Below are 14,472 nucleotides of genomic sequence, written 5' to 3' on the forward strand. Positions count from 1 at the left end.
ACGAAAGAGACCAAGCAACATATCTTCTCTCGTCATCGACTGAACTAATCACTGGGGTGTTTCGAATTTGTAAGAAACTTTATTTTTATATATTTTCTTGAAATATAACACTGCTAATGTCTCATTATCAGTGAAAGGTGCATCATAAGTTGGATTACCAACACAATTAGCAGAAACAGGTTGGAATAATTGGGTGGGGGTAACAAAACTTCTGGAAGTTTTCTTTTGAGTTTGTGCTTTAAGTCCACTTTATGCACAGTAAGGCTAACTGGGACTGGACGTACAGTTTAAAGTGGGATCCGAACCACTGTGGAATGTGCCTCCACCGGGTATCGAAACTGCCCCATTTAATGCAAGGTGGTGACATTACCACTATCCCATCAGGGAGGCCAGCTGAGTGAAATTTAGCATAACACTAATTAATATGAGACAAGAGTCCCTGGGGAAAGAAGTGAAAACCTCCAAAAAACTGAAAATTTTGACTAAAACCCCTCAAGTGGGCATGTTTGGACGTGCAACGAATCATTAGGAAAGAAGAAGATATGTCCTGTAAGAAGAATATGGTGAAAAACGTAGTCGTGGCGTGAGTGTTGATACAGTAATTCAAAAATTTAAATACAAGACATTCTCACTTTTAGAAAGTTCATCATCAATCCTTGAAAATAAGTTATTTTCCACAGTGTGCAAAACACTTTGATAATACGACTTTACTTTCAAACTTTTAATTGCCATTCTCATTGGGCATTGCATGAACAAGTTTTTTAAGGGTAAATTTTGTTTTGTATCTACAAGGGAGGCAATTTCATGTTAATCTCTATACATTACTCAGTTTTAAAAAACTTCGCAAATAAGTTATTGAACACAGTTCTTGAAAACAGCATGGTGATATTACTTGAGGAGGTGCTATAGTATTTCAATATTTTCTATATCTACTTTTAAGAGCCATGGTAGAGCATCTGGCGACCATGTGGAAGACCGGGGTTTGAATATCGAGGCAGGTGATCTGGACCAGGAATTTTTCCTGTCATTTCCCTGTTTTTGGTTCTGAGGCCCACTCAGCCTCATATAAACGGATACCTGGGACCAACCCAAGGTGATCAGGTGTGATGCCGATCGCATCATTCCTACTATGGCCAAGATCAAGAATATGTGGAGCTCTATACCTCCACTTCACCCCATATGCCCTCATTGCATGTGACTATATTTACTTTAGCATTAAGGAAGACGAGTCTGTCGCTCGCTTGTTTTCAAACATGATCTTTGCTTGTCTAAGTATCCAACTATTTGGTTGTGTGATGATGCATTGCTGTAGAAGTATCTTTAATTGGTCGTGCGTATGGTACAATAAATGTACTTCTTTATAACTTTGTGTGTTGCATTCTAATTTGATAATATCTATAATATGCAGCTTGCCAGTTTTGTAAGACCAAGAAATACAAGTATCTGATGCTTGAATCCCTTGGCCTACCTCTGGATTGTCAGAGCAAACACCCATGATTCCTGAAGCTTATTTTCCTAGACTTCTTTCAAAATTAACTCCAACTTTATTATAAACTCTACATTGTTTAACCCAGTTTTTCAAAATTATTATAAAATATAATTCCAATAATTACCTTTGGATGATAAATTCATCTCTCCAGTCCTCCAAGCGACCATCTGTCAACCAAACATCGATCATATCTACATAAGGCTGCAAACTCTTCAAAAATATTTTCAAAAGCAAAGTAGGATTCTCGGTACCAATGGATTCCATGGTTGATTCATACAAAACAGACAGTAACCTGTAAACCAAAAATACAATTGTAATGTGTAAAAGTAAAGACAAATTATTATAATGAAATAACATGAAACCCAATTTCAAGTTTTCAGATTTTAGATTTTCATGTATTATACAGGGTGTCTGATGAGTCATTCCTCATTTTTAAATAATTTCAACTTCTTTACATGTTCACGAATTCTGTTGCAACTAGTGAGGTTTTGCTTGACATGATGGAAGATGGTCAACATCAAGGACTGCAAAGAAAATTGCCACCCTTAATATGTTCACAAGGAGACCAGAGAAATCCGTGTGTCGATGATTTTGTGAAAGTGACCGCCCACGTTATGCAACTGCAACAATTCTCATAAATGATCTCTTTTAAAGCACAGTAGCCACATTACATTCAACAATTGTTCTCTGATGACTGTGACAGGCGGATGAAATTTGAAAAAAAAATCTGTTATGGCATAAACTGTTTGACATGTTGTGGTCAGATGAAGCAGTATTTCTTACAGAGTGTTTTCTTAATAGGCATAACTATCGATATTGTGTGGATAGCAATCTTCACATTTGTATTGAGAAGACACAGGGGCATCAGAAGATAACAGTATGGTTCAGTATCACATCTTCCACAGTTTTTGTACCTGTTCAATTACGAAAATGAGTAGAGAATGTTGAGGTTTCTGCAGTGTTTTGAATTATGCCGACCAAAAGGAATGGAATGAATAGCAAGACTATTTGGAAAAGAATATAGGTAAAGTGCTCCCCTGTGCTTAGCACCACGCCACGAAGGCATATAGGGGGTGTGGGGGTAACGCCCCACACTTTTGTGACCCGGTCATGTGTGGGGGTGATGTGATCAGCATCACGCCCCTGACTGCTTTCCCCCCAGGGTTTCCCCCAGGTACCCATGTTATTCGACGCTGGGTGGGCGACGGGGCCGCTTCCAACGTTAGAAAAGTTCCCGGATTTGAACCGGGTTGGAAAAGAATTGGTTACCAAATAGACATTATAATCATTTAAAAATAGGGGGTGACTTATCAGACTTGCTATGATTATTTGATTAATGAAATGTCATGATTTTTGCTTTTGAACCTTGTGGTTTTCAATTAAATAATAAGAAAAAAATGAGCAAAATATTTAGCACTGGTGTGATACCAGCATACTATTAATTCCTCATACCTTGCACGTTTTTCAAAAGCAAATTTCATCCAACATGCACAAACACGTGCATATTCGAAGAACAAGATGTGATACCACATAAAATTACACATTTATCGGTTATAATGCATCTCTACGAGCTAAAAACTCCATATGAAAAAAATCCCAAGATGCAATGTGCTTATAAATGTAAAGAGATTTGGAACAATTTGGTTGTAATATATCCAAAATTCTAGACCCCGAGATTGAACGAATGTAGAACCAACAAAATTCGAAGGAACCATCATTTTGTACCAGACTGAGTAGCTTAAGGATGAGAGAACCAAGTTTCAAAGTTAATATTTTTTGGGAGTGGAATCACAAGAACAGAAACTAAAAGTGGAAATGCACCACTTGTTCATTTTGCAACTTGTTCTCTTACAGATTCCAAAACAAGAGCAAATTTGACACGATCTGCAAAATTTCCTGGTTTTCGAGATGCGTAGGAACCCTGTACATTTGATCTCCATGGTCCTCCTCCTTAGCCGAGCGGGTTAAGGCATTCACTCGTCTTGAGATCGTTCGCTGCGGGATGGTGGCGACCCACCATCATGAGGTAATTGGGGAGCTCCGAGTGAGTTAGTGTAATCCGGTCACGGAGACCTACTATAACAGCTGGGGATACGTCGGGCTGACCCCCCAACTATTCCAATACTGGTTGAAGATCTCAACGCTTAGAGGTGACGAAGGAAAACGTGGGAGGGAGGCCGGCAGTCGGTAGGTATGCCTAGGCCCTTCATGGGTTGTTGCACGATGGATTATTATTATTATTATATGCCAGCGATAATTTCCATGTGCATGTTGACACTGCCGTGTACTTTTTCTTGGGGGGAGGGGGGAAATCCACATTTTTTCCTCCCCCGCCCACTACATATATGCTGAATTTGCATACATCTTATATAGTCTGAATCTCCGGTTCATTTCAGGTACAACGGTAGTATATCATTCCTCTCTCTATTGCAATTAGCCTCCGATCTACACTTATTTGATTGAAACTCTGCATTTTGCTCAAAATTGACTCGGGCAGCAAGGCCTGTGAAAATGGCCTTGGGCCCCTAAAGGTTGATCAATTTTAAATAGTAATGTACTGTGTATTAAATACGCTAGAATGAAATTAAGATTTTGGGAAAACCAGGGAAAATATATTTAGAGTTCAGGTGGGAACCCTATACTTATTTTACAAAATTATGATGTATGAATTTTACATTTCTATTCATAAAAATTACAACACAATACAATTTTACACCAAATTACAGGTATTTGTAGGCATATGTCAGAATGATGAAACTATTAGAAATTTTACATATCAACTGATATGGCCATATCATATGCAGAGTACTGATTAATTTTGCCCATCCTAGTACAAAGTAAGGTGAGGATACCAGTTGAGCAAGACATTAATACCCACCTAGTAGCACAGAACCAATTTGGCACTGATTTCCAGTCAGCTGCTGCCTGCATGTGGACTATATACACATTCTTTAGTTGGAGTAATCTTGGAGTTAAACTGTCAACCACCGACTTCAATGTATAAATATCGTCTTCATGAAAACAGAGAGAGAGAGAGAAAAGTCATACTACAAATAATATGCACTTATTATTAAAATGTATGCACAAATTCTGATAATGAAGTACTACAAAATGGCAGACAGATATATGAAGAATTAACCATTTGTGTCCTGCTGGTCGACATTTCGACCAGCAGCGCACGGCACCAATTAACGTGCCATTTCTTCAAAACTATACATGAAATTTCAGTTCTGTCTTTTTGACAGGGATATCTCCGAGATATCTGGGAAGAAATAATATAATTCAAATTTTGAAATTACAGCGTGAAAACATGACGAGATGTGCCGTGAAAGACAGACTAAACGTCTATGCAAATTAACTTAGTGCCGGTGATGCTGCATGATAATTCTCTTAACTTGGGGAAAGCAAAACTCTATGTTTTCTCCACTTTAAACACTGCCCCCCACCTTAAAAAAATCCTTTAGGCAGCCTTGAAATAAATGGTTACTGAATCCTCGACAAGAATGTTTTTCTGTCAGGAGAGAGTGCCCTTCAACAGTAAAAACCATTAACAGCAAAGCACTAAGAAAAAAGTAATTAAGTAATACTATGAATGTTGAATTCCCACCCAGTCTTCTCGGAAGACGTCAGAAGATTCTCCACGAGATGTTCATAGTTCTTTGCTCTCTTGTTCCCCAGAAAACTATGACACACTTGTCGAAATGCATTCTATGCAGTTCACTCACGAGCACCAAAGAATTTCTTTCACGTTTTCATAAGTTTCCTTAATGTCAACTACATGGACAACAGGAATTGAAGGTAGAACATTACCGTTGTGCAGCAAAACTGCTCTAAGAGAGAAACTGGAGGAATCAATAAAAAATCTCCAGTCCTCGGTCTTATTAATGTAGCAGCTGGGAAGGTTCTGTTGGAAGATTGAGAGCCAGAAGTTTTGATTGTTCAGACTTTCTCTTCCATGGTTAGTGGTTTAGAAAAAGTTGGCCACATGATCTGACTCATGGTCATTTTGCAGAATTTGCGGCCATCTTGGATTTTTCGATTAGTTTTTTTTTTTTTATAAAAATATTATCGCATAATATGGCAATGTAATAGGTCATTTTATATGTTTTTGACACCCAGAGTCCAATAATGACATGCAAATTGCATTTGGAGAGACAGAAGTATGAGTTTTGTAGAAATTGAGGGCAACATTTAAAATACTGTTATAGTTTTTTAACATTTGTACATACGTTTAAGGACACTGTATTAATTCATTTTTCTTTTCCATTTTGAGGAATAATTCCTGCCTTGCGAAGAATTAAAAATGAAAATCGTTGATTAGTGCAATTTCCATCGAAGTAAAAGAGAAAAGACTTTCATGAAGCTTATGTTTGATAACGTAAATCGATATATAGGACAGACTTTGCATGACAGAAACTCAAAGAATCAAGTGGTGTGCTAAATGATGGTGTAATTATAGACATAGACAACTTTTCTATCACACGACCTTATATCAAAACGAGTTACTAAATCTTCAGATCAGTGTCCTCTACAAATGACTTCAAAGAAAAGAGACAGGTCTTCACTCAAAGGTCAAGTCGATCAATATCCATATCAACCGTATGTGTGGTATGTAATCAGTTAAAATAGAAGAGAGAAACACAACATTTCCAAATGTGCAAGCGTGGAAGAGCACAGGAATTTCTCTAGATGTAGTTTTTGAAATAACTTGTACCGTTAGTGACGTGTCAAGTGTTTTGCCTCAGGTGCGATATATCAAAACGAGAAGTTCAAAGCATCTAACAAGACTCAAAGTGATCCTGTATCAATACAAAAGATTGTAAGATAAGGAAATTTGTCGAAGGTTTGAATTTTCAAATGATCTTCGTAATGAATTTATGAAGCAAAAGCACTAACTTAAAATTTCAAAGATATTGAATCTATGATCGTTGCGAAGTTTTTCATATCAAAGGGAAAAATTACTTTCCTAGCTTGCCTATCCATCCATTATTACAGTACGGTTGTAGATAAAGGACAGTCTATTGGTGTTGTTAAGGAATGTACCAATAGACCTCGTGAAGAATCAAAAAAACTACGACTTCAATTTGGATGGAAAATTTGGTGATGTGTGTGATACAAACTTATTTTCTCATTCATAATGGGTTGAAAACAACTGCAATGCACATTGCCAGTTGTCAAGCTATTCACATTTTAAGTAAATCAAAAAAAGCTTATTACTATGTTCAACCGTCAAGGACTCTTGCTGCTCTGATATTGTCTACGCCAAGATCAGATGTTAGCAAACAGAACTATCATCAGAGCTGAAATACACCGTATCCCAATACCACATTCATTAAAGCTCGAGATTCTTATACGTGATGCTACAGCCAGTTTGACTTCCCTGAAGCAGTAGACATACCATCAAGACATTCCCTTATGAGTGCATTGTTTAATCATCCATATCGACGGACAATCACTGGATTTACTTCAATCCTTCCATACACAGCAACACAATATGATTACATACATTTAACCATGGTCAACTTGGAAGATGTTCTGTGTCGGTTGAATCGACAGGGTTTATTATGGCGTGATGAAGGAGTATATCACATAGCTGAGGAAATTCAGCTTCTTCTCCCAGAAAATTCTTAGAATATCTCTTGGCCTAGGAGATTTCATTTGCAAAAAAATAGTAACCTCATGCATCGGACTGTGTCTCAAAACCAGCGCAACTTTTGAAATTCCTGTAGAAAATTGAACGATGGGCCCGTGTTCAGCTTAAGGAGCTGTAAATTGACATCATTATGCTCAGGCAGTTAGAACAATTCGGATGATTTATGGACTCATAGAAACACCTTAGCGGAAAACATTTTTAGACAATTTTCAAGATCAAAGTATTCAGGGATGTTTTCAATTATTCACGTGTGTAGTTCTTTCTCAATGCACGAAGAAAATAATTTATTGTGTGAAACAAAATATTGTCCATATTCTGGTCAGTAGCACAATAGATTTTAGGAAATTCAGACTTCAGTCAAGTATTTTGTCCTTACGACCTGTTTCTGTCTGTATTAGCACCGCTTCTTTGAGATCTCCCTTGAGCAGATAGACAATAATCGGGACTTACGTGTATGCAGTATAAAAAGGGCTTACCACTTTTCAATGCATTTTATAGAATTATGCACATTGGTGTACTTCATATTACTGCTTGAAACTCAAAGAGGAGCACCCTGTGATACATGAAGACTTCAAGGATCGTCATTTGACCGTTCATTCCAACAAAATATTCTGCAGTATTGCCTTAGGTCAAACATTAGAGCAACATTAGGATAAGCCAGTTAAGGGACAAGGAAGCATAATTGAAATTGGACCATGGTTCAATGTGCAGAACAATTCATTGCAAAGATGCTTGCCTGATCTAGATAAACTAGAGACGAAGTGCAGTTCCAACAATGCAACCAAGCAAAAAAATGTTAACTTTTCGAAATGTTGTCCCCCGTTTTCAAACATGCTCTTCAATGGTCAGCATTTTAATGTTTTATTAACATGGAAACAAGGCTTAACAGTGTTACCCTGATTGGTGAATTTTTGTGGTTTATGCATTTTCCATGTATTCTAGATACAATTTGTTCATCACTAGGATGTCTGAAAGTAACTAACCTCACAGCGCTGCCATGCAGGATCACTACGACCCAGTGTCACAGAAATTTCCCTTCAATATATTTCATCTTTAGATTCATTGATTGCAAAGCGAGCAATTTCATCTTGTGTATACTCTGCACTATTGGAAGACAATTAAAACTATCAACACAACTGCCTTCCAATTAGATCTGTTCCACTTCCACATCACTCACCAGGGGTGACAAGTCAACCATTCTAATGTTTGACTTACGAACACAACGTTGTGCAAGTAGTTTTCTTACTTTCCTGTAGATAGCAGTAAAAACTCTTCTGGTCAACTAGTTAAAAAGTTAATTTCTACCACCAATAGATGGCATCTGACAGCAGCTTGAAGTCAACTATTTATTGAACATATACGTGTACGTCGATCCACCATAAGCATAGAATTTCACAAATTTACATGTGTACATTGTCTCACCTTGAGGGATTAAGAAATATAGCAATTGCATAACACAGGGTGCGGCAACTAAACCTGGTGGTTTTTAATTACAAATAAACACAATGAAGTCAATTTAATACATGTTGTACTGCATCTCAAGGCATTCTACGAAAATAGAATGAGTGGCAGTTAACTGCAGTTTCTTGACAAGGACAGTTCCTGTTTTAAATGACTCCTCAAAACAGATGCAAACTTGTTTAATTCCGACTGGGAACATGCAGATTACGGTGAATGCCATTACCTCGAGCAACTTCCATTCAGTGTTGATTCAAAATCCGTCAGATTCAATTGCCGCAGAGGCGTGCTATTCAAAAAATAATTTGTCCCTTTCAAAAATTGCATGAAACTGCCCCTCATGCTATTTCCCTAAAATGCTTTGAGATGTAGTACAGTGGGATCCATGAGTATTACCGTGCAAATTGTCCATCACCATATTTGTGCACCTAATTTGACCCAATAAGAGCTTCAAGAATGAAAAGAAAACTCAAAACAAGCTGTTGACAACTTCTGCACCAGCATACATAAATATCCATCGCTTTAAAACACATAGGATGTAAGAGAAATATTAATGAAAATAGTCATGGACAATTTGCACGGTAATACTCATGGATCCCACTGTACAGCATGTATTAAATTGACTTCGTTGAATGAAAGAATTTTGTTTTTACTTGTAATTAAAAACCGACAGGTTTAGTTGCCGGATCCTGTAATGCGATTTTATTGTTTTGAAGAATAAGTTCAACAATCAGAAGAATTGTTCAAATGCAAACACTTACTCTGAAGTTTCACTTTCCTCTCCAATTCTGAGATTTCCTTGTAGAAAGAAGAGAGGAAGAATAAGTATAATCCGTCGAAATAAGCCTCGTACGTATGAGGTGGGTTTTTTCTTCTCTGAAACTGAGGATGGTCCTCCTGCAGCTTTAGACTGTCCCCAAACACCTGCAGGCACTTAATCATCGTGAAGCTCTGACACAATCCTGTCAACAGATTGTAGAAGTTGCCCTGTAAAAGATGTTAAGATCAACAATTTAGTAATAATGTACATTCTATGGAAGCTTTACTTATGTTCAGGGTGGTTAAAAATCATTGTTGATTATATTTTTTACTTAAATCGGATTTTCAACTTTTTTTTTTAAAAAAAAAACACACTTAAAATTGCTTACATGTTCTTTGGCACTGTACATACAGATATATCATTCTTTATAGAAAGGCTTTTTCTGGTAAATGGCTCTGCAAAATATTTGAACAGTTTGATTAACCAATCCCCATACCATTTAAATGCCAAATTTTTTGCTATAAAATACCATTTAAATTTGGCCATCTCCCGTGATGGTTGCACAGCAAGACAAGATGCCAAATATTGTAAAAACTATCCAAGCAATTCATGTGAAAATTTTATATACTGAAGTGAAAGTACAGTAATAAGTATGAACATATGCAGTTTATTTTGAAAAATAAACAGAAACTCACCTAATAGTTCAGTTTCGTATTGTAGTCCTTAAAGCATTCCGGCATGTGTAGTGCCACTTTGCATGCTTCACTTTCACTACTTTCACTACATTCTTCACTTTCACTAAGACAAAATGAATCGCTGTGTTCACCTCCACTTCCAAAATCCACATTTTTCTATTCATCGCTATCGAAAAGCAACTTTTCAATCTCAGAATCTTCTACAACATTCTTACGTGACACGTTTGCAAGATGTAACAAATGAAGGTTTGTTTACATGAGAAATTACTGAACTAAACACGCTTGAAATGGTATGAAAAACTTAGCAGAACAAACATACACCTCATAGATTCGAAAGATCATACAACCTCTGCCATTTATTGGCAGAAAAAGAAACTACGTGATGAAAATTGGGAACCCGTCGATTCGACAACTAGGTATGAGAATGGGTTAAAGCAAATAAAAAGAAAAAAAATGTAAATACCACATGTTTCTGTTTCTGTACATATGAACCTACTTTGGAAATGCTTGATGAGTATGTTAATGAAACTATAATAATTTCAGTAACTTTTCTTCCAGTGAAAATAAAACATTCTGGATGTACTATATCATTCTAACTTTAAATATCTTTTAAAGTCTTTGTAGCTGAATTTTGGTGATTTTTGTAATGATGGTTTGTAAAATATCAGCTTCTATGTTTATTTACATGTTAATGAAACTAGTTTTCCTTGTATGTACGCATTGCTTGCATTGTAGAATTATTTTCTTGTAGTTCACGGTTATTACAAGCATAAGAAAACAGTTTTTCGTTGTGACGTTTCAGAACACACACTCCCTTCATCAGACATTTATATATATTTTGAATAAGGATACAGTTATTACAATGGTTAGCAATTTTTTAAACAAAAAGAATCCGTTATATAATGGATGTTGTCAATGTTACATTGTTGTAATATAGCAACCTAACTGTGAAAAGAAGCAGTCTGTTTTATTTTTATTTCAGATAAGAAATTTTTGATCACATTATTTCTTACTTAAAATTATGAATCCCAAATATCATCAGGTAATTCAAAGTCATCACTGTTTTCACAAAGTTCCTTGATGTTGTCTGTTACATTAAATTTTAAAGATGGTGGCTTACTCCATTTGTGAAGAAGAAAACTCTATACTGGATCTATCTTACCATTTTCATTATTTAATTTATTCCAGTGTTATTCTGCAATGAACGAAGCTTCCCAGACATTCAACTCTATGTTTCCTGTCAATCTTTTTAAAAACCTTCCCATTTTAATCAAATGTTTCTCTTCGATGATGTGAGCTGACAAACCTGTTCTTGGGTTTAGATTTATAATGTCTAAATCATGTTCGTGCCATCTTATTGCCATTTTCCTTGCTTTTCGTCCTACATAATCCTTTGAACATGAACAACTTATATTATTGAAGAGGTTTTCTCGGGCAATCAGCCAGGTGATTTCCGGAAAGGCTTCCGAGCTTTCGAGAGCTAACGTCACTCTCATCTTCAGGGAATGAAGTGCAGAGATAAGTCAGGGTGACGTTATATGTATTTGGTGTGGGAGGGGTCCAGTGTAAGTGGCGGGCCAATCAGGTGGCGTTTCTCTGACATCCGCGCTCCCAGTCGACTATCGCTAACCAGGCTGGGTCCAGTTTGAGTCGCATGTCCCTGTTGAGGTTGTCCTTTTCCCCATGTATGGCTATTGCTTCTTTGATGAGACGGTCCCAGTAATTTGATGATTTATTGATGATCTCGGTGGTGGTGAAGTCAATTCTATGGACCTCCTGGATTGAATGTTCTGCTAACCATGATTTTTTGGGATGAAAATTCTTTATGTAGCTGGGGTGTTCTTTGCAGCACTGTTCGATTGTCCTCCCAGTTTGTCCAATGTAGGCTTTACTGCAGGCACAGGCGATACGGTAAACCCTGGGTGTCTTCTGTCCTAGGTCGTCATTGGGGTTTCGAAGTCGGCTTCTGACTTTCGATGGTAGTTTGTGGATCATGTTGATGTTTTTTTGAAAGAATGTGGCTGATAACCGCAGATAGGTTACCAGTGTATGGGACGATCACTATCTTCTTGTCTTCTTGGTCATCAGGTGGATCCGGGTTTCTTCGTTGGTCTTGTGTGTTACTTTCTTTAGCATCTTGTTGACAATGCCTTCACTGTATCCATTCTGTCTGAAGGCTGTGCGCAGGTGTCTTATTTCCTCTTGAAGGTGCTCTGTGTCGCTGATGGCGATGACTCGATGAAACAATGTCGAGAGTACTGTTGATCGCTGCGCTGGATGATGAAAACTCTTGGCGTTGAGGTATAGGTCGGTGTGAGTAGGTTTCCTGTATATGCTGTGTCCTAAGGTCCCGTCCGGTTTGCGTGTGATGAGGATGTCCAGGAATGGAAGGCTGCCGTTGATCTCTGTCTCCATGGTGAATACACCAGTGAATTTAAAGGAAAGCTACAAATGATAATGATAGGACGACTAATTAGGGACTCGTACTCAGAATTGGACAACCTTTCTCGAAAGACATATGATTTCCACATAACATTGTCAAATTCTTTGCATCCACTCATATGGGATAAAGTAAACAGAGCTACACAACAAGTTGTAGAACCCTACAGCAAGTTTTCAGAAAGGAGACTTGATAGGAAATTCTACCAGCTAATTCGAGAAGAACAAGTTATATACAACAACAATGAAAGAAGGGAAACAGTTGATGTCACTGGTAAAATAGAAACTAAGAACACAGACAACAGATTATTTATAAATCTTACGGATATTGAAGTACCTGATGAGTATATAGAAATTTTTCAATTCGGAATGAAATTTTCAGTTGGTAGTGCTTATATACACAAGGAAGATTTTGTGATTTCAATAGAAAAAGCACTGAATTTCTTAGACGATGAGGAGGAAAAGAGAAAATTACGAAGTCTCACACATGATGCTCTTGATGAACAGTTAAGTTTTGAATACAACAGAAGAAATAACAGAGGTCCAATATACACAGAACGGGAGAAAGAGCATTTAAGGTTGGGGAAAAAAGTTCATAGTTTCAAGTTCTGGTTGAGAGAAAACGACATTTTCTTAATAAAATCGGACAAGGAAAATAAACCTGTCCTTATCCGAATTAAGGACCATAAAGAAAAAATGGAAGAATGTTTCAAAGTAAACAATTTCACAGAAAGCTCTCGAAACCCTATAACTAAAATAATAAATGAGGTAAAGAAAGTAATTGAAAGCAGTATCATGATACCAAGAGAAATGAAGAAAAAACTCATTGTCACAAATTCAACCTTTGAACCTTTGGACTACCAAAAACTCACAAACTGGGAACTCCAATACGACCCATCCATCATTGCAACTTTCACACATCCTGCATACAAACTATCCAAATATTTAGTTGAAAGGCTTGCTATAATTAAACAACAAACACCATTCAGTGTTAAAAATGCATATGAAGTGAAACAGAAACTAAAAAATATTGTTTGGAATAATGAGTATCGTATTGCAAGTTTTGATGTTGAAAATTTATATCCTAGTCTCCCAATAGAAGGTGCCACAGATGCATTACACAGATGGCTTATTGAGATGAAGGTTAACCTAGTGGAATCATGGGAAATGGTTCAATGGTTTACTGTATGTGCAAATTACAATTACTTCATATTTGATGGCAAAATCTATCAGCAAAGTAATGGTCTATCAATGGGAAACCCAGTATCCGGAATCATCTCCAGCATTTTCCTTCATTACATAGAATCTCCAATTGTTAATCAGCTAGGTGTGGATATCATACTCTACATAAGATATGTGGATGATGTGCTAATTATTGCTAAAAATGAGAACACCATCATGGACGTATTTAAATTGTTAAATGAATCACATCGTAGCATAAAATTCACTTGCGAACCCATGAATAACAATGTAATATCTTTCCTTGACCTGCAAATTAAGACAACTGACACAACAATTCAAACATCAGTCCATAGGAAAAAATTAGGAGGGGAAAATACATCCATGCCAATTCAGAACATTTTCGTATAACAATGGATAATATAAATTCTTTTCCCTGAGAGCACAAGACTATGTTCTAATAATAAGGATATCAAAAATGAAGAAGAAAGGCTCTTTAATATAGCAAAAGAAAATGGCTTTCACACCAACAGAATAAACCAAATCAAGAAACAAGTCACAAGAAAACTAAAGGAAAAGAGAAATACAGACAAAGATGAAAAATCTGTTGAAAAGAAATTTGTGTGCATTCCATTCCACAAGGGACTCTCACATAAAATTGCAAATTTTTTTAGATTTCATTTCAAAATTGTTTTTAGATCACCAAGAAGTTTAGAATGTACATTTAATGAATTCAAAATGAGAAAAACTCTACCAGATGTGGAAACCACAGGAATATATAATATACGTTGTTCATGTT

General features: G+C 36.7%; 1 protein-coding gene across 2 annotated transcripts in view; it reads right to left on the bottom strand.

Moving 5' to 3' along the window:
- Grip128 (gamma-tubulin complex component 5) overlaps window positions 1–14,472 on the bottom strand; it is a 131,034-nt gene that overhangs the window by 82,927 nt on the left and 33,635 nt on the right. For both annotated transcript variants that reach the window (XM_083144628.1, XM_083144630.1), the window contains exons 7-9: window positions 9,362–9,587; window positions 4,368–4,500; window positions 1,614–1,781 (exon numbers count right to left, since the gene is read on the bottom strand). In XM_083144628.1, the coding sequence (XP_083000754.1) occupies window positions 1,614–1,781; window positions 4,368–4,500; window positions 9,362–9,587 (527 nt within the window). The remainder of the gene's footprint in view (window positions 1–1,613; window positions 1,782–4,367; window positions 4,501–9,361; window positions 9,588–14,472) is intronic.

The sequence above is a fragment of the Lepisma saccharinum genome, chromosome 23 (assembly GCF_977018435.1).
Source record: "Lepisma saccharinum chromosome 23, izLepSacc3.1, whole genome shotgun sequence".
Taxonomy (NCBI): Eukaryota; Metazoa; Arthropoda; class Insecta; order Zygentoma; family Lepismatidae; genus Lepisma; species Lepisma saccharinum.